Source organism: Mobula birostris, chromosome 9 (genome assembly GCF_030028105.1).
Source record: "Mobula birostris isolate sMobBir1 chromosome 9, sMobBir1.hap1, whole genome shotgun sequence".
Taxonomy (NCBI): Eukaryota; Metazoa; Chordata; class Chondrichthyes; order Myliobatiformes; family Myliobatidae; genus Mobula; species Mobula birostris.
This window is the reverse complement of record NC_092378.1, coordinates 88,441,489-88,461,433: the sequence shown is the minus strand read 5'-3', so window position 1 is coordinate 88,461,433 and position 19,945 is coordinate 88,441,489. Positions and strand designations below refer to the sequence as shown.

The window sequence follows — 19,945 nt, the reverse complement described above, 5'->3', positions numbered from 1 at the left end:
GTTTTTTAAAATAACTCAAAAATGGTCCCCACTATGTATAAAAGTCTTGGCTAGATTCAAAAACGAAACAATGGATCTTCTCTAAATTTAAGCATGACATAACATCTCGTAACCATTGAGCATGAGTAGGCGGAACAGCATCCTTCCATTTAAGCAAGAGCGCCCTCCTAGCTATAAGAGAGATAAAAGCCAAAATATGCAAATCAGGAGTTTCCAAAATAAAGTCTTTTCCTCCAACAATACCAAATAATGCGGTCAAAGGGTTAGGCTTAAAATTTACCTTGAATAAACACAGAATATAGAACATAGAATAGTACAGCACAGCACAGGCCTATCGGCCCACAATGTTGTGCTGACTCTTAAACCCTGCCTCCCATATAACCCCCCCCACCTTAAATTCCTCCATATACCTGTCTAGTAGTCTCTTAAACTTCACCAGTGTATCTGCCTCCACCACAGACTCAGGCAGTGCATTCCACGCACCAACCACTCTCTGAGTAAAAAACCTTCCTCTAATATCCCCCTTGAACTTCCCACACCTTACCTTAAAGCCATGTCCTCTTGTATTGAGCAGTGGTGCCCTGGGGAAGAGGAGCTGGCTGTCCACTCTATCTATTCTTCTTAATATCTTGTATACCCCTATCATGTCTCCTCTCATCCTCCTTCTCTCCAAAGAGTAAAGCCCTAGCTCCCTTAATCTCTGATCATAATCCATACTCTCTAAAACAGGCACCATCCTGGTAAATCTCCTCTGTACCCTTTCCAATGCTTACACATTCTTCCTATAGTGAAGTGACCAGAAATGGACACAGTACTCCAAATGTGGCCTAACCAGACTTTTAGAGAGCTGCATCATTACCTTGCGACTCTTAAACTCTATCCCACGACTTATGAAAGCTAACACTCCATAAACTTTCTTAACTACCCTATCTACCTGTGAGGCAACTTTCAGGATCTGTGGATATATACCCCCAGATCCCTCTGCTCCTCCACACTACCAAGTATCCTGCCATTTACTTTGTACTCTGCCTTGGAGTTTGTCCCTCCAAAGTGTACCGCCTCACACTTCTCCGGGTTGAACTCCATCTGCCACTTCTCAGCCCACTTCTGCATCCTATCAATGTCTCTCTGCAATCTTTGACAATCCTCTACACTATCCATAACACCACCAACTTTTGTGTCGTCTGCAAACTTGCCAACCAATACTTCTACCCCCACATCCAGGTTGTTAGAGGTCCCAGAACCAATCCTTGTGGGACACCACTAGTCACAACCCTCCAATCTGAATGTACTCCCTCCACCACGATCCTCTGCTTTCTGCAGGCAAGCCAATTCTGAATCCACCTGTCCAAACTTCCCTGGATCCCATGCCTTCTGACTTTCTAAATAAGCCTGCCGTGTGGAACCTTGTCAAATGCCTTACTAAAATCCATGTAGATCACATCCACTGCACTACCCTCATCTATATGCCTGGTCACCTCCTCAAAGAACTCTATCAGGCTTGTTAGACACAATCTGCCCTTCACAAAGCCATGCTGACTATCCCTGATCAGACCATGATTTTCTAAATGCCCATAGATCCTATCTCTAAGAATCTTTTCCAAAAGCTTTCCCACCACAAACGTAAGGCTCACTGGTCTATAATTACCACAGATGTAAGGCCGCAGTGGGAAAGTACCAAGAAAGTTTGGAATACTTCCTTCCAGTATCTTTCAAGGCTCAGACATGTCCAAGACATGTGAATTAATGAAGCTCCTCCATTATGACATCTATCACAGAAAGGAGACATATCCGAATAAAAACGAGATAGCTTATCTTTAGACATGTGGGCCCTATGAACCACTTTAAACTGTAAGAGGGAATGACGGGCACGAGCTCAACGTCTTCTACACTCGCTTTGACCATCAAAACATGGACCATCAAACATCACAAACTGCCACAGCCCCTGTTGACCCTGTGATTTCTTTCAGTCTCCGAGGCCAATGTGAGATAATCCTTAAGGAGGGTAAACCAATGGAAACATCCGGCCCAGACAGCCAAGTTCTACCGACCTGTGCTGATCAACTGGCTGCAGTGTTCACCGATATCTTTAACTGCTCACTTCAACAATCCGAAGTACCCACCGAATTCAATTATATCAATGTCCAAGAAGGTGATAACCTGCCTCAATGACTATTATCGAGTAGCACTTACATCCATCGAGGTGAAGTGTTTTGAAAGGTTGATGATGAAAATACCAACTCCTGCCTGAGGAACCACTTGGATCCGCTCTAATTTCCCTACTGGCACAACAGATCCACAGCAGATGCTATTTCATTGGCTCTTCACTCAACCATGGAACATCTGGACAGCAAAACTGTGTACATCAAGATGTTCTTTATCGACAATAGCTCATCTCCTCAAAATTAATCAAAAAGCTTCAAGACCTTGGACTCAATAACTCCTTGTGCAGTTGGATCCTCGATTTTCTCACTTGCAGACCCCAGTCAGTTCAAATTGGCAACAGCATCTCCTCCACAATCTCCATCAGCACAGGTGCACCATAAGGCTATGTGCTCAGCACCCTGATCTACTCACTTTGCACTTATGACTGTGTGGCTAAGCACAGCTCCAATGCCGTGTTTAAGTTTGCTGACAACTCCATTTTTGTAGGCTGAACCAAAATTCACGACGAACCAGCATACAAGAGTGAGATTGAAAATCTGGCTGAGTGGTGCCACAGCAACAACCTCTTACTGAATGGCAGTAAGACCCAGGAGATGATTATTGACTTCAGGAGGAAGAAACCAGAGGTCCATGAGCCAGTTCTCATAGGGGGATGAGAGGTGGAGAGAGTTAGCAACTTTAAATTCCTCAGTGATACCATTTCAGGGGCCTGTCCCAGACCCAGCACCTAAAAATCAATAACAAAAAATATCTATCTATAACCTCAATGAGCCAAAGCCTCAACTCTCAAGTCTAACACTAGGCCATTTACACAATGGCCACTCCACTTGAGCCTAATTTATTTTTATTGGAGCTTGCCCAATTATGCTTCATGCAATGTCTCCTCGGGATCTGCGACATGCAAATGTGCCAGTTTTTCCTGCTCGCTTTGTTAAACTCTCTCTCCCTCTACACATTCCAATGTCTCCTCGGGAATTGTGGCATGTAAAATGTGCAGTCTGCCTCTGCTCACTTCTTTTAAACTTTCTTTCCCCCTATGCTTTCCAAAGTCTCCTCAGGAACTGTGGTATGTAAAATATGCCATCTGCCCTCACTCACTTCTTTTAAACTGTCTCTCCATCTTCACAATTTAATGTCTCCTCAGGGGCTGTGGCACAGAAAATGTACCGGCTTGCACACTCACTCTCCCTCTACACAATCCAATGTCTCATCGGGAACTGTGGCATGTAAAATACTCCCCCATTTATTATGCATTCTCATATTTTATTGCACCTTTCCAAATGCATTTCTGTTTGTCAATTTTCAGTCCAATTGAGCAGAAAAGGACCACCTTTTCCTTCTAGCAGTCTGAAACCTCCCACTTTGCAGTTAACGATGCAGCTATTTTCTGTCTCATCTGCAAATTAGTTTATCAAATTTCCCTAAATTTAGGTCTAAAACTTGAAGATATATTATAAAAACCAATTAACTCAGTCCAGGGCAACTCCATTGCCAATAGACTTCTATCACAAAATATCCAACAATTTGCCACTCTCCTCTGGATCCCCTGAGTTCTAACCTCTTTGACTATCCTGCCACATGGAACCTGTTCTTGGTTTACCCCTAACTATGCAACATTAGAATTTCTGCAAGCTCCTAGATGTACTCCTGTCAAAAGACAATGTTTTTAAAAAGCTTTAGTTAGCAGCTCTGTACTTTTTGCCTTTGCTTCTTTCAACCCTCCTGGATACATTTTACTTGGGCCAGGTGACTTGCTCATTTTTAAAAACCTCATAATACTTGGACTTTGCCATCTCACACAATATTTCACACTGCAACATTGCCATCACCCAATTCTCCTATGAAAAAGTTCTAAATGTGTTCCACATCTGCTGTTACAATTCACTGCAACATGCGGTTTCCTTAGTTATTCTTTTGCTTCTTATACCCTTGATTTTGGTTCTTAATGATTTTCCCCATACCCCATTTTTCTCCCCAATCTCTAGGCATTCTGGTGTATGCAGATGCTATGCACTTCCTTCTTTTTCTCTTATCCTGTTCCTATTCTCTTATCCTTGGCATCCAGGGGCTCTAGATTTGGTAGCCTCACCCATTTCCTTTGTTGGAACACGTTTCCCTTGAGTCTTTCGAATCTCCTTCTTTAATATTTAGTATTATAGCAAATGGAAATATTAAAAAACTACATTTTCTGGAAAACTGAAATAAAAAATGGAAAATACTGGCAATATTCAATGTCAGGCAGCATCTTTGAAACGAAATATAATCTTCACCAGAACTGGGAGAGAGTTTTAAGTTGTAGACCAGGTGTTGGACAGGACAAAGGGAATATGCTTCATAGACTGAAGCCACGGTTGTCGTAGGATTAGCTGTAGAATTACAACTTGTAGTAATTTTTTATGTATTGCACTGTACTGCTGCCACAAAACAAATTTCATGTCATGTCAATGATAATAAACCTCATACCGATCACCAACTTCAAAACTCTATTCCTTATTTTTTCCCATATCCCTTGATTTATTTAGTACTAAGAAATGTATCTATTCTCATTCTTGAATACATTTAATTACTTACATCCACTGCCTCTTGAGGAGAGAATTACACAGGTTCCCCAAGCTTGGGGTGAAGAGGTATCTCCTGAACTTGTTTTGATATGATATATTCCATATCCAAGGCCGTATTCCCTGCTTCTCCATCTGCAACCCCTCCCCCACCCTCTGCCATCATAAATGTAATACTAGCATTGGTTTTAATAAGTCTTATAAGTTTCTATGAGATTCTGTCTCATTCTGAACACCAGTGAATGAAGGCCTAATCAACCCAATTCCTACTATACAATATTTCTTGAGTGATCATGTTAGAATCAAGCAGCTTGGTATTATGTGCATAACTTTAAACCAATTAGAGGCAGCAGCGTCGCCAGTAGAAATGTGTACTCAGCATTCTGTTCATCAGTTTCTCCATATCTCCTAAGTATTTTTGAAGATATGAGTTTTCAAAAGGCATTTAATAACATACATTTTATGTTTATTTGTAAAATTGAAACATACTGGAGAATGAAGAAGCAGATTGAATATAATTGGTCAGTGTTTAAAACAGTTCTTCTGGTCTGGCTGTAGTGCAGAATAGTCTTTCCAGGGTTCAACTGAGGGTACAAGGCACATGGTGCCATTTCAAAATTTGCGACGGCATGTTTGTAAGTACAGTTAACAAAGGGAATATTAGCAAGCATCAAGAGGGGAATGACGGCCAGATGAAATAAAAGACACAGAGAGATAACATGCAAAGAGGCTTGAAGAAAGAAAGAATTCAAATATTTAGGAAAGGCTAAGGAAGTGGAATTAAGTGGACTAGTGAAGCCAGCGAAGACCCAAGGAAGCGAATGATCTCCTGTGTTGTATATAAATGATTTGATATTGCTCATGAGCTTGCAAGCAATATCCTATTATTTTCAAAGATTATCTAGTCGGTCATGCATTACAGCTAATGTATGTTCATTGATCAAGCTACAGCTTTGTGACAAGAAACATTTACACACAATTATTCCATATTTTGAAAATGGACTCTGATTTTATCTCATTTGGAGTTTGTAAATGCAGGATGATTGTTTAGAATCTAAACAAATCTCAATTCACAATTGCATTAAGAATTCATGCATACACTCAGATACATATTGATCGCAGTTAGAGTGCCTATTTTGTTCAACATTGAAATAGAGCTCATTTATTCCTACAAATTGTTCCAATATCTGAAACTTCCAAGTTCCTCTAAATGATTAATCTGATTTCAGCTAATTTTGAAATAGCATAAGTGCTTCCAAGATCATAAAGGGAATATCGGAGAGTGAGTGCTCCTTCGAAAATTGTGTGTGAAATCTCATTGGTTTAGTATGTTGAAATTAAGAACTGAATTTTACAACTTTCAATCACTTTGCTTTAAAGATATACTTGAAGAAGTTTGATCTTGCAAACCAGAGAGCATACTACATAGTCAATGAAACTGAGCTGGTGCTACAGGAACTCCTGATGGGAAAAGGAACAAAAGATAAATGTAATCACACTGAGTATTTAGATAGGATTCTTTGCTGCTTTTATACAGGATTCTCCACTTCCCAATGAAATTTAACAACCAAATTATACACTGGACAACAATTTTTTTTCAAAAGTGTTGCTTCCTCAGAATTTTTTTGTTTATACCAGAGTGCTTGAAGCTGAATACAAATATAATTTCAGACTTCTTGTATCATGTAGGAATTTGGAGAAACAAGAAATTAACTTTTATTGAATATAATGCATTTAATTGCATAATGGTGCTGATGCTCTGTATTCATAGAAATAAGCTAAGAATTATTTGTTGATGATTTTCATTTGTACTCAGTGTCTGAGCTTCTCATGCAAGTGTCTAACAATAATCAGCCAGCATTGATGGGTCCCAGTTGCCTTGATACCATTTCTCCATGATCGCAATGTATTGGCAAAACTTTACACAATGCTCATCACTGACAGCATCAAGATTTGCAGGGAAGACAGAAAATGGATCTTTAGAGACATGTTGCACTTCTTGGTTTTGTATGCTTAAAACATGTTGAGAATCAACTGTGTGTAGTTTGGTGCTCTGTAGATGCCAAGAATGTTTTTAACAACATCCTTGAATGCCTCCTACTTGTACGTGATTTTTTTCCATTCCCACTAGAAGTTCTTTGAATTGCCTGTCATTGATGACCTGTTTGATTTGTGAACCAACAAAAATGCCTTCCTTAATCTTGGTATTAGTTATTCTGGGAAACATTGGTCTCAAATCCCTCAAGGAAATTTATAGCCTTTCTAAAACCTGTCCTGCTGTGCAGCACCCGCCCCACCTGAGCATGCCCAGGCACGCCTAGACAATATAGAAAACTTTTCAGCTTACTTTGTGGCAACATTTTAATTGATTTGAATTATGAATTTAAATAACAAATATAGTTTGTCAAAATTTTAGATGTCATGTCGAATCTTCACAAATGCCGAGGGAAGTAAAGGCACTGACATCTTTTCCTTATAATTGCACTTACACGCTAGGCCTAGGACAGGTTCTCTGAAATGATAACACTGAGGAATTTAAACTGCTGACCCTCTCCACCTCTGAGCCCCCGATGAGGACTGGCTCAAAGACCTCTGGTTTCTTCCTCCTTAAGTCAATAATCACCTGCTTGGTCTTGATAGCATTGAGTAAGAGGATGTTACAATGAAACCACTGAGACAGATTTTCAATCTCCCTCCTCTATGTTGATTTGTCACCGCATTTGACTTAGCCTACCACAGTGGTGTCATTAGCAAACTTTGGCATTGGAGCTGTGTTTAGCCTCACATTTATAGTGTAAAGCAAGTAGAGCAGGGGGCTAAGCACACATTCCTGTGGTGCACATGCGCTGATGGAGATTGTGGAGGAGACATTGTTGCCAATCCAAACTGATTGGGGTCTGCAAGTGAGGAAACCAAGGATCCAATTGCATAAGGAAGTATTGAGACATAGGTCTTGAAAATTATTGATTAGTTTTGTTAGGATGATAGTATTGAATGCCAAGCTGCAGTTGATAAAGAGCATCCTGATGTATACGTCTTTATTGTCCAGATGCTCCAGGGTTGAGTGAAGAGCCAGTGAAATGGCATCTGCTGCAGACCTATTGCTCCGGAAGATAAATTAGAGTGGATCGAAGTCACTCCTCAGGCAGCTATAGACATGTTTCATCACCAGCCTCTCAAAAAACTTCATCACTGTGGATATAACTGCAGCTGGACAATAGTCATCGAAACAGGTTATCACATTCTTCTTAGGCACCAGAATATTGAAGTCTACTTGAAGCAGGTGGGTACTTCAGACTGCCAAAGCGAAAGGTTAAAGATCTCAGTGAACCCTCTAGCCAGTTGATTAGCACAGATCTTTAGTACTTGGCCAGGTACTCCATCTGGGCCAGATGCTTTCCATGGGATCATCCTTCTTTAGGATGATCTTAAGGAGACTGAAATAAATCACAGGATCATCTGGGGCTTTTCCATGTTTTGATGGTTAAAGCCAGCAAAGAAGGCATTGAGCTCATCTGGAAATGAAGCCCTGTTTTCGCCTATGTCACTTGATTTTACTTTATAAGGTGATAGCATTCAAGCCCTGCCACAAGTGTCAAGCGTCCTTCATTGATTCAAGTTTAATCCGGAATTGCCACTTCACCTGTGAGGTGGCTTTCCTGAACCTCCTGTAACCTTCTTGGTTGCCAGACTTGAATGCCTCTGTACTGACCACCACCAGATTGCAGATCTCAATTCATCCAGGGCTTCTGGTTGGGGAACACTCTGAATGATTTTGTGGGGACACAACTGTTTTTATAAAGTCTGTGACAACTATAATATATTCACTCAGATCCACAGATGAGTCAGAATCAGAATCAGATTCAGGTTTATTATCACCGGTATGTGTCGTGAAATTTGTTAACTTAGCAGCAGCAGTTCAATGCAATACAATATATAAGAAAAATAAATGAACAAATTGCAGTATATGTACATTGAATAGATTAAAAATTGTGCAAAAAACAAAAATACTGTATATTAAAAATAGTGAGGTAGTGTAGAGGCCCAGGTTCTGTAACTTATCAATCAGGATTGTGGGAATGATGGTATTAAATACTGAGCTGTAGTCGATGAACAGCATCCTGATATAGGTGTTTGTATTGTCCAGGTGGTTGAAGGCTGTGTGAAAAGCCATTGAGATTGCGTCGGCCGTTGACCTATTGTGGCAAATTGCAAATTGCAGTGGGTCCAGATCCTTGCTGAGGCAGGAGTTCAGTCTAGTCATGACCAACCTCTCAAAGCATTTCATCACTGTAGACGTGAGTGTTACTGGATGATGGTCATTAAGACAGCTCACATTATTCTTCTTAGGCACTGGAATAATTGTTGTATTTTTGAAGACACCCAGTCCACTGATTTGAAACAATACCTCCGTTTCCTGTGGCCACCTCTTCATTGTCCTAATCTCTAACGTTTTGTTCTTTAGCCTTTGCTGTATGCAGGTAGGAGCCAAGAGATCAGGTTTCCTGAAGTGCAGTCTGGATATGGAACAGTAGGCATTCCTTATCCTTGTACAAGAGTGGTGAAGTATGTTGGGATCTCTGGTGCAACAGGTTATGTGATGCTGTTAACTGGGAGGAATTTCTTCAAACAAGCCTGGTTGAAGTCCCTGACTATGATTTAAAATGTGTTGGGATGGACTGTTTCTTGTTTGGAGACAGCATCATACAGTATCTTATGTACTTGATAATAGCCAGCCACTGGCTATTATGTAAACTGCAGTCAGAATCACAGAGAAGACCTCCCTTGGTAAATAGAATGGACAACATTTGATCATTAGGTGAAGGTCAGAGGAACACAAGTTTGACAAAACCACCTCATTGGAACATGACAGAGAGTTTATCATGAAATATACACCACCATCTTCATCCTTCTCTTAATCAGCAGTTCAACACATCCTGCGTATCAAGAAACCTTCAGGTCTGACTGCCAAATCTGGCGTGCTGGGAGTAAGCCATATCTCGGTAAAACACAGAACACAACAATTTCTCGTTTCCCTTCGATAAAGCAATTATGCCCTCAGGTCCTCAATTTTGTTTTCCGGCAACTGCACATTTGCTAACAAGATGCTGGGTAGAGGGGGTCTCATTCCTTTGTGTTTCAGCCTAGCTTGGAAATCACTCTCCTTCCTACCATGCTTCCGGTGATGGCAATGAACATTTGTCCACTTAAATGGTGCAGCACCTGCCTGCTTGAGAGTTAAGTCTGCTGAATTCTTCTGAAGATCGTGAAGTCTGTAGTTCATTAAGTTGATTTAAAAGTATGTTGCTTAAAGGGAAATTACATGCTGCAGATTACAGTGTGAGTAATTCAACAGAGGTATATTTAGAAGTTTTGTTCGTAGCCTGCAGAACACCAGCATGGTTCACCAGCACCATAGTTCCTTCATAATTGCCAGCAAAAAACACCAGATTCACTTACATTTATTGTGAGCAATTTTGGACCCTATAGCCAAGGAAAGATGCGCTGATTGGAGAGGGTCTAGAGGAGGTTCACAAATCGCAAATAAAATTAATTAATAATGCAACACAAATTTGTGGATAGATACTTTTTCTAATAGGTCTATCCAGATTTTGAGTTAGAAGCTGGATTCTGGTGCAAATGTGGTGGTAAAAATCCAAAACAAAAGTGATTCTTGAAATTTTGGAAATCCAGAGCAACACACACAAAATGCTGGAGGAACTCAGCAGGTCAGGTAGCATTTTTGGAAATGAATAAACAGTCAACGTTTTGGGGATTATTCATTTCCACCTGCTGAGTTCCTTCAGCATTATATGTGGTTTATCAATAAAGATACCTTCTTTTGTTCAGATGCCTCACAACATTAAAAATGGGAATCCTATTTAAGAATAGGATTAGTTGAACTATTAGTCATCAGACATCAAATATAGGAAGCACTTTTGTCATATCAACAATAATTCGCATCACTTTCAGTTCAGAATCACAATTCAAAGTGCTCAATGGCAAGCTTTTCTTCTGAATTACCATTTGCAAGTACTGTTTGTACATGGTCCTATAATTTCTTATCATAATGTGGGCTCCACCACAGTCCTTGATAATTATATCAGACTATGCACGTCACAGTGATAAATTTTTATTCAGTCTCTCATAGACATTAGATTTAAGTGACACACATCCACACACACACAATTGGAATTCATACAGAAAATTAAATTTCTGGAGCTAATTATTCTGACTTTCCAAAACGAAATTAATCATCTCTGTCCCGGTTACCCGACACCCTTTAGCAATCTATCCATCCAAACAATATAGAAACTCACAGTATTAAATGAGTATGTTGCTTATGGCAACATATATTCAAGGGCAACAGTTTGTAAAAATTCAATAAACTCTTAGTTTACTGTGGATACTACTTATACCCTCTATAATACCTGGTGGCAAGAAAAAGTGAGTGGAGTTAGAAATCAAGTACCTCTGCTTATTCCATGTTTATATTGATTAAGTAGCAGAAGCTTTACAACATTAAAACTGCAGTCTTATTACTGTAAATTTCTGCTTGGTACAGCAGTCCTATTTGTCAACATTATTTTCTGTTTTTCAATTTCTCTGATGCCATGTTATAGACACCTAATAAACGAATGAGCTAAGTACAAAAATTAAAAGGTAAAAGCATTTAAGTTATTCAAATTGCTAGTTTTACCCATTAATTCACCAAAGAGATGCTAGATTTTTGGCCCTTGCATCATAAGTGAAGGTATGCAGGGAAGAAAAAAAATAATGACTTACCATAGAAAATAATTAATCAAATATGTTACCAAGTAGTGTAAAAGTTTATAACATGAAAACACAAGAGACAGCAGGTGCTGAAAATCTGGAAGAAGACACAAAGAGTTGGAGAAACTCAGCAGGCAAGGCAGCCCCTATGGAGGGAAAGGGACAGTGGAATTTTCACTTTGAGACCCTTCGTCAGGGCTCAAGTTTGAATGAAGAGGACACACCTTGTGCTTATGTACAGTATACTTTATGTACAGGATGGAAGGGTGACTCAAAAGCATGGTAAAACATATCTGGAGTTAAGAAAGATTACGGAGGAAGTACACAGTCTTTCTACTGGTAATGACAGGGCTGGGAGCTCAACATCTGGCCACAAAAGATGCTTATAATTGTCTCGCTTAGCTAGTGGTGAGGGTATGAATTTTATGGTAGGCCAAAACCTAAAAAAGCAAGAGATTTAACTTGCAAGACCAAGGGGTTCAAAGTTATGTGAGAAGATAATCCTTTAACAGAACTGTGCCTACATACCGACCGAATTTTATTTATTTTTTATATATATATATAATTCTAGTTCAATTAGTTTTTATGTAGCAACTTAGCAGGCCACTCAAAGTAAACAAGAGCTGCAAAAAGCAACATAAAAATCATCAACATATGGGCCACATTCTGAGAACACTACTGTTTACAATAAGCCTCTTGTGTTTGATCAATGATTTCATAGGCTCCTGCTCATTGTCTGAAACTATTTTCTAATAAAGCTATTCCTCTTCACATTTAACAGAGTAAAACAGTGAAATGGAAAACCAGCACTCCTCTAATCCTACTCATTTCCTAAAGCAGAGCTCAACTAAAATTACTCCCGAGGTACAGCAAATCCATTTTACAAAATGTTGCAGCATCATTTTCAGATGTAACACTTGAGTGAAAATTAAAAGTATTCATATGTATTCTAAGGATAAACTCCACCATAGATGGTCCCAAGCCCGGCTGTGGAAGGAGAAGGGATGGACATGGGGCAAGAAACCCCATCCCGTAAAAACCCAGAGCTACAGAAACGACAACAGAATCTCCAAAGACCTCATTCCTGGGAGAGGAAGGATCTTCACCTGGAAGACATAGATGGATTATAGGTGGGGTCAACTTAAAAGACACATCCCAGGCCAGAGGACTCTGATGAGCTGCCGTTGGTGCCCTATGCACAAGTAGGGGTGGTGGGTTTAAATAAAAGTAATTATTCTGAGGATAAAATGTAAATCACTCAAAAAATAGTATGTATAGTAACTTCCTATTTAATGTTGTTTACAACATAATAGTGTGAAGTAAGAGGATTAGGTAGATGCGTGCATTACAGGTAGACCAAACAAGCTGTTGTACTATTATTACAAAATCCTTTATTTTGATAAACATCATTTTATATTTCAAGTTAAATGTGTATCTATTCAACAGAAGGAAATACAGAGAATTGCAGTTAATTGGCCATCGGTTAATCAGGACAGAAATTAACAGACAAATTAACCGGGATTCCTTTTGTTTATTTGGGACACAATGCCACTTAATTGGGACAGGAAACTTGCAAAAGTTACTAGCTAGAGTCAATAGTGTACACTTGTGTTATCATTAAACACTACACCGTGCTTAGAATGAACAGTTTTTAAATAGCATCAGTTACATGTGTTTGTGTTCAAAAAGCACTGATATTTGCCACTGATAGTTGGCAAGAAATAACCAGTAAGGCAATTAGAGACTGTTTTGCTCATTGTGGTTTCAAGAATTCAGGCTTGGAGATGCCAGAAATGGCCAAAGTCAAAATGAAACTATTTCACTACTTCAACAAGTTAAATACTATGAAGAATTTGAAGGTATTGACAGTCAACTTGAATGTTACAATGAGACTGAAGATTTGGAGGATGCAATCATCTAAAGCTTTGTATGAAGGTAGTCCATTATCACTAGGCGTCTCCGCTGATTTTGTTCATTTACAGTCAATCAAAAGAACATGTCAGCATACACACTGGATGATATTCTGCCATCGATAATTATTAAGAAACAATAGTTTTATAGTATTGTAGTGGTATTGTTAGTGTCCTAATTTGTTCTCTATTTCATTTAAATACATAATTTATTCCTCAGCTAAATGGCAGTTTTTCTTTTTTCTATGTTTTTAACTATTTCCATGAAACTTCGGCTAATTGGGGCAGCTCAATTAATTGGATCAAAGTAAACTGGTCCTGATGTGTCCCAATTAACTGGAATCCACTGTACATACAGTAGCTATTGAAAAATAGAGGCTTAAGACTAGTTTTGGATTTCTGCAAATGGAGTTGGTGATCTGGTTGAAATTAATGTAATCCTCAATGCTGAGAAGTAAAAGCAGATTCTCATCCATCATGCAGTACCCATCAGAGAGGCGTCTGACCAGTCCCAACTTCATTCTGCAGCAGGACAATGACCACAAACACACGGCCAAGGTCATAAAGAACTATCTTCAATGAAAAGAAGGAGGAGGAGTTCTGAAACAGATGGTATGGCCTCCACAGAACCCTGTTCTTATCATTGAGGTTGCCTGAGATTACCTGGAGAAACAGAAGCAAGCAAGACAGCCAAAGCCTGCAGAAGAACTGTGACAAGGTCTCCAAGACGTTTGGAGCAATCTACCAGCCAATTTTCTTATAAAACTGCACGACAATGTATCCAAGAGAATTGATGCAGTTTTAAAAGCAAAGGGTGGTCAAACCAAATATTGATTTTATTTAGTTTTTTTTTTCCTGTCTACTGCTCTTTATAGTACTTTTTTGATATTTAGAAACATTTTAATTTCATTATTTTTGAAAGCATCTTGGGTATACAGATCTTTTTTACTTGTGCCTAAGACTTTTGCACAGTATTTACATTTGCACCTAATGAGCTGAATAACCATCAGTGATATATCATTTTGCTTCTAAATCAGTATTAATTTGAGCTCCATATCCTATAATGATTATATAATAATTATATATGCTATAATGGTAGACTTTTGAAGTACTTTGGAGGAACATTAAACATTTTATGTACTACTCAAAAGGATGGTAATGTCCCTCACAACTGAGGTCAACATTGCTGCCCATGTGTTAAAACAACATTACCAAACTAGCTTCTGTTGTATGCACAATCACTGCCATGTTTTCTCTCATATATTACTACACCTCAAAATAACTCATTGCAAATTGTTTCATAGTCTTCATGGAAGACATGATAAAGTGTATATAAATGCAAGTTTTCCTTTCCATGTCTTCCTCAGCTTTCAGCTGTGTGCTGACAGTTTCATCTACCATCTCAACTAATACAAGTCTCACAAATAGCAACTATCATAGCCAGTTCTATTTACATTTGTAAATATATCTTGTTAGATCATTAAAATAGATGCCCATATTTATAATGACATGAGTCATTAAAATTGAATATTAATAACTTCTCTGAAAGAGGAACTGCTCAACTGAAAGATAGCTTATGAGCCACAGATTCACGAATTTATCACTCAAGTAAATACTTTCTAAGAAGCAGTTTAAAGCTTTCTTTTTATGCCCATTTTATAAATCCAAGGAGAACTACTGTCACAATTTCTAATATTGGAGATCAGCCAAGCTTTTGTATTGCACAAATTACACCCAGAGGTGTGCAACAGAAGGATGTGTGAAATATGTTGCACATCTCCTATGTATTCCAAGCAATTTCTGTTTCATTAATGAATCATGTCAATCAATGAGCAAGGCAGGCACAATTAAGGATAGGAATTAGAGATAACAAGGAGGAAGCTGAGCCTGTGTACAGAAGGAAACAGATCCCATGACCAAAAGTGAGACAGTTCTGCAATGAAATCTGAATTATTTATCTGGTAAAACCCAGTGAATAGAAGCAAGATACATAATACAAAATATGCAATCTCCAAGCAATGACTAATAAGAAATCTCTATCAATATCATCCATTCTGCCATGTAAACTTAAGTTATTACTTCTGATGCTAGACCAGTAATGAAGTATAAACTCAGCAGTCACATGCAATAAAGCTTTGTCTAACTAATCATGCTTAGATCTTAATAAAAAAAAGAGTAGTTAGCATGCTTCAGAATCAATGCTTTCGGGCAAGTCTGGCTGTTTTGGAGGTGAGACATTGAACACCAAAGAATCCTGCATTTACAAAGTGATGTTAAACTTACAAAGGAATGCTGATTTATATTCTGGAAAAATGACATTAAACAGCTGAACCTAGATTGGTTCGGCCATTTTAAAAATAGCTTAATTCATTTTGCTATCTTTCATGACAAGATAAACAAAAAATAATTTATAAGTCATATGGCGGTATAAACCAAAAGAAAACAAGGCTTAGGAAATTAGGTGAACTTTAGGCATTATAAAATATTAAAACTTTTCAACCAAATATAGACCCATAATAAACAGACATGTTCATTAGCTAATTAATTTAGAAAATACTGATATTCAGCGGTACTAGGATAGAAATAATTATGAAAAGAACTGAATCATTAACAAAAGAAAATATGGGCTTGACAATTTTCTAAATCCTTAACCGTTTCCATGTGCTGTTTCTATGAAGCATGCACCAGTTTTGTTTTTGTTTGTCACTTTAAGCTATTTATTGTACTTACAATAGAATGACTGCTTTAATCTGCATTGTGTAGAATCCAAACACCCTGTTGTAGTCCTGATTAAATGCTTTTCAATGCAGCTTATTAAAAACCATCATAAAATGCAAGTTCATCTTAAAGGATTTTCCTTTTAATCAATATAATGCTTCAGCAATGAACAATTAATTGCTTATTAAAAATATATGCATTAACTCTTCTTTGCAATCAGTCAGCTTTGCATTGGGTGCTGATAACGTGCTCCAGTATCGCCATAACCACATAAACAGCACAAATTTAGAGGACGGGTACTGTATGTCAAGACATCACTATGAAGTTAACCTACTCAGATCCTGCAAGGAATGAGATAAAAGGCCTAATTATATTGCAGCTGAATGTAACTACATTTGGGGAAAATTTGGGGATTTAGTGCAAAGCAGTTTTTAAAAATGTATTTTATTTTTCCAAATTTTTTAAATCACTTATTATTTCTGGATTATAGAGCTTTGCCCAAATGATCAAGAACACCAATCATTTTCATCTCTCTTACAATGTCGTTTCTCACTATCCAGTGGTCTATTACAGTAAAGTGGTTCCTCTTCACTCCAATCCAACAAATGAGATTGGAAATATTGTGCAAAAAGTTTACTTACCCTGCTTCATTTTAGAGCTACAAAGAGTAAATTAGTGATATTTTATAGAACAGTAGAGCCTAGTAGAGTACAGGTCCTTTACCAATTGTGCCTACCATAATGCTAATTTAAACTACACATCGGCCAGTACATGGTCTATATCCCTCCATTCCCTGTTTGTTCATGTGCCTGTCCCAACATCTCTAAAATGTTGCATTCACAATATATCGATGGTAAAATTTCTGTTCTCAAACTCAACAGTGCTCCTGACATCTATGAAAGAATTGAACGCAAAAATAATGTCACAAAATGTAATTTTACTACTTCTTTAACATAGTAAAAAATCCCAAGGCATTGTCAGATCAATTTTAACCAAATTATTTACTGAGATTAGAAGAATGACCATGAGTAGTTTGGAGATTTACAAAGGAAGTTCTATAATTTAGGACCTAGGTAGCTGAAGATAGTCACTGATAGTTGGACACGTCAAAAATCCTGAAAATATTAGGTGACAATAAAGAGAAGTGCAGAAGTCTAAGGGTTGCAGGTCTGGGAAGGTTTTAGAAGTGAGAAGGGCCGTGGAGGAATTGAAATGTAAGGTAGAAACATGAAAATCACATAGTTGCTTGTCCCAGGGAACAATTTAGGTCAATGAGTGCAGGAGTATGCAGAAACTGGTGTGAATTAGAATAACTTTGGACTATGTCAAGTGGAAAACTGACTAAAACAACACTGGAATAACTAAATCTGGTGTATTGAGGGCACAGCTGAGGTTCTAAGATGTTTTTATGCTATCAAGAGATACCTGCAATTTCCTGAGATGGCAGCAGATTGCTGAGTGACCCCATTTGTTCAGGGGTTGCACCTCCCTCCAGGATTCGCACTCTTTCTCTGAGTTGCTCACATTCTTCCTTCAGACTCTTTAGCTCTGTTATACGGTGCTCTTTTGCCAAACTCATAGGATTCATACTCAAGTGAAGTACCTTTGTTTTGCTGGGATCGTAGTCACCCTGAAATGCAAGAAATCCCTTTATTAGCTTTATGAGCAAGCTGGTTCTAATGCCACAGTATAACACATTACCTTTCAAATGTGCATTAGGTATCAAAGTATTGCTATCTAAAAAAAACACAAAACAACATACTTATTACAGGGGAAATAGATTCAACTATTAACAAATGTGATTTATTTATAGTTCTTATAGTTGCTAAAGTAATACGATTACTTTCCAATTTAGATTGTGCATTGATACATAATCTATTTACTTGGTAACCCTTATTGTTAAGTAGACATATTATATTTATATGTCAATAAATGAAGAGCAAATTCTATTTTTTGTTAGAATAATTCATGATATGGACCAGCATTTATTGTTAACTGTAAATTTACTATTCTACAGGTGTTTGTTAAAGGATTGTACAAGTCATCTGCTCAAACTGCATATCACAGTTAATCCAAAGGAAATGTAATTTAACTTGAAAAGCCTGAAGTTGGTGTCAGTGATTCAACATAAGCTATGTTTCACTTTTTCCATTACAACCAAAGGAAATCACTAGAATCGTTCTGAGTTTAAAATACACTAAAAAATCTTAAACTTACTTACATAAGGATTAAATGAATTTTGTGGAAATGCACTTTTCTTGTTGTAACAAAGTGTTATATTTTGACTGTAACAAAATAGAATCTATATTGTACCCGAGTAATTTGCTAATAGTGTTCGTGCAATATTATGGAGGCAGAGCAAAGATGGCACTAAATGGCGGCTCCTTTGCTTGCACCTTCGGATCAGCTCTATTTCCATCTTTAATATCTTTATTTTTCCCTTTCAGGGTTCTTTTGAAGACCCTGATCTGGAGTTAAACGCTGACTTCGGTTCTTTGCAGGAATGGGACCCACTCTCGGGGTTTCATAACTGGCTGTTGTTCAGCCGGCTAAGGGCTCTGCCTAAGAGTCTGGCTTGGATTTGGAAGCCTAAGATCTCCGGGCTCTGGAGATGGGCGGATCAAGAGTCGGTGTAACGGCAGGAGTGTGTGCCTGGAAACCCGAGATCTTTAAGATCTTCAGACACAGAGCTCAAAAAAAGCAACGTACTGGACTTTTAACATCATAAACCAGTGAGTTGTTTGTTATGTCTCCCTGCTCGCTGGGAGAACAGAGAACGGAGACATCTCCTTCTCCCTTATTAGGGAGCCTGTGGTATGTCATATACCAGGTGAAATGCAAAGTCTTTGGGGTAACTGCAAGTCTGTGTCTTTGTTATTGCTTTGCTCGTGCCTGAGTGCTCAGTGGCGGGTGCAGACGCTTTTTTTTGCCGGTGGGGAGAGGGGGGAGGAGGGATTATTGCTTGCTACTGCTTACACGCAGGGGGGGTACTTTGGGGTTCTAACATTTAACTGTAATTCATTCTTTAGGATACTTCTCTGTTTTCGTGGATGTTTGTGAAGAAAAAGCATTTCAGGATGTATATTATATGCATTTCGCTAACATTAAATTGGACCTTTGAACCTTTGAATGGAATCTGAGTTCTTGATAAACTGCAGAAAGACAACCAGATTCAGTTAATGGAAGAATGCCAAGTACACTGATTAAGCAGGCAAATAGACTGCACCCTGTCCTTGAACTGAGCCAACACTTGTGTATAAAGGAGTAACTATGCTATGTTTTTGACGCTACCACCAGCTCTTGTGCAGTGCTAGTCTTCCCTTGCTCCAAGTAAAATAAACATGATTACGAGAGGGGCAGAATCCAGCAAATACTGGATTCTGCCCCTCTCCCATCTTATACACTGCGATTTATGCTGATAGTCTATTGAGTGGATCAGTTTTTCTCTCTGTGATTCCAACATATTAGGCATGCTGACAGCAAGAGTGTTGGGGACACCTAAGATCCGACGCACCAGAAACTAAGCTCATAAGTTTAATCCCTACAGAACGCTGTGGTGAACAAAATAAAGCGAAAATACAGTAAGTAGGGTGAGGAAGAGAGACTTTAAATTGGTAATAATGAGGCAAAGGGAGTCCTTCCCTGTCCTAAATAAAGGGACACCAGCATAGTGTATGTTTAATAATTATGGGAAGTGATTAGTGGAAGAATTACAGATACATAGAACACAGAAATCTACAGCACATTATAGGCCCTTCGGCCCACAATATTGTGCCGACCATGTAACCTACTCTAGAAACTGCCTAGAATTTCCCTAGC

General features: G+C 38.5%; 1 protein-coding gene across 2 annotated transcripts in view; it reads right to left on the bottom strand.

Moving 5' to 3' along the window:
• mad1l1 (mitotic arrest deficient 1 like 1) overlaps window positions 1–19,945 on the bottom strand; it is a 1,104,775-nt gene that overhangs the window by 450,454 nt on the left and 634,376 nt on the right. For both annotated transcript variants that reach the window (XM_072268390.1, XM_072268391.1), the window contains one exon: window positions 17,552–17,756. In XM_072268390.1, coding sequence (XP_072124491.1) covers window positions 17,552–17,756 — 205 coding nt within the window. The remainder of the gene's footprint in view (window positions 1–17,551; window positions 17,757–19,945) is intronic.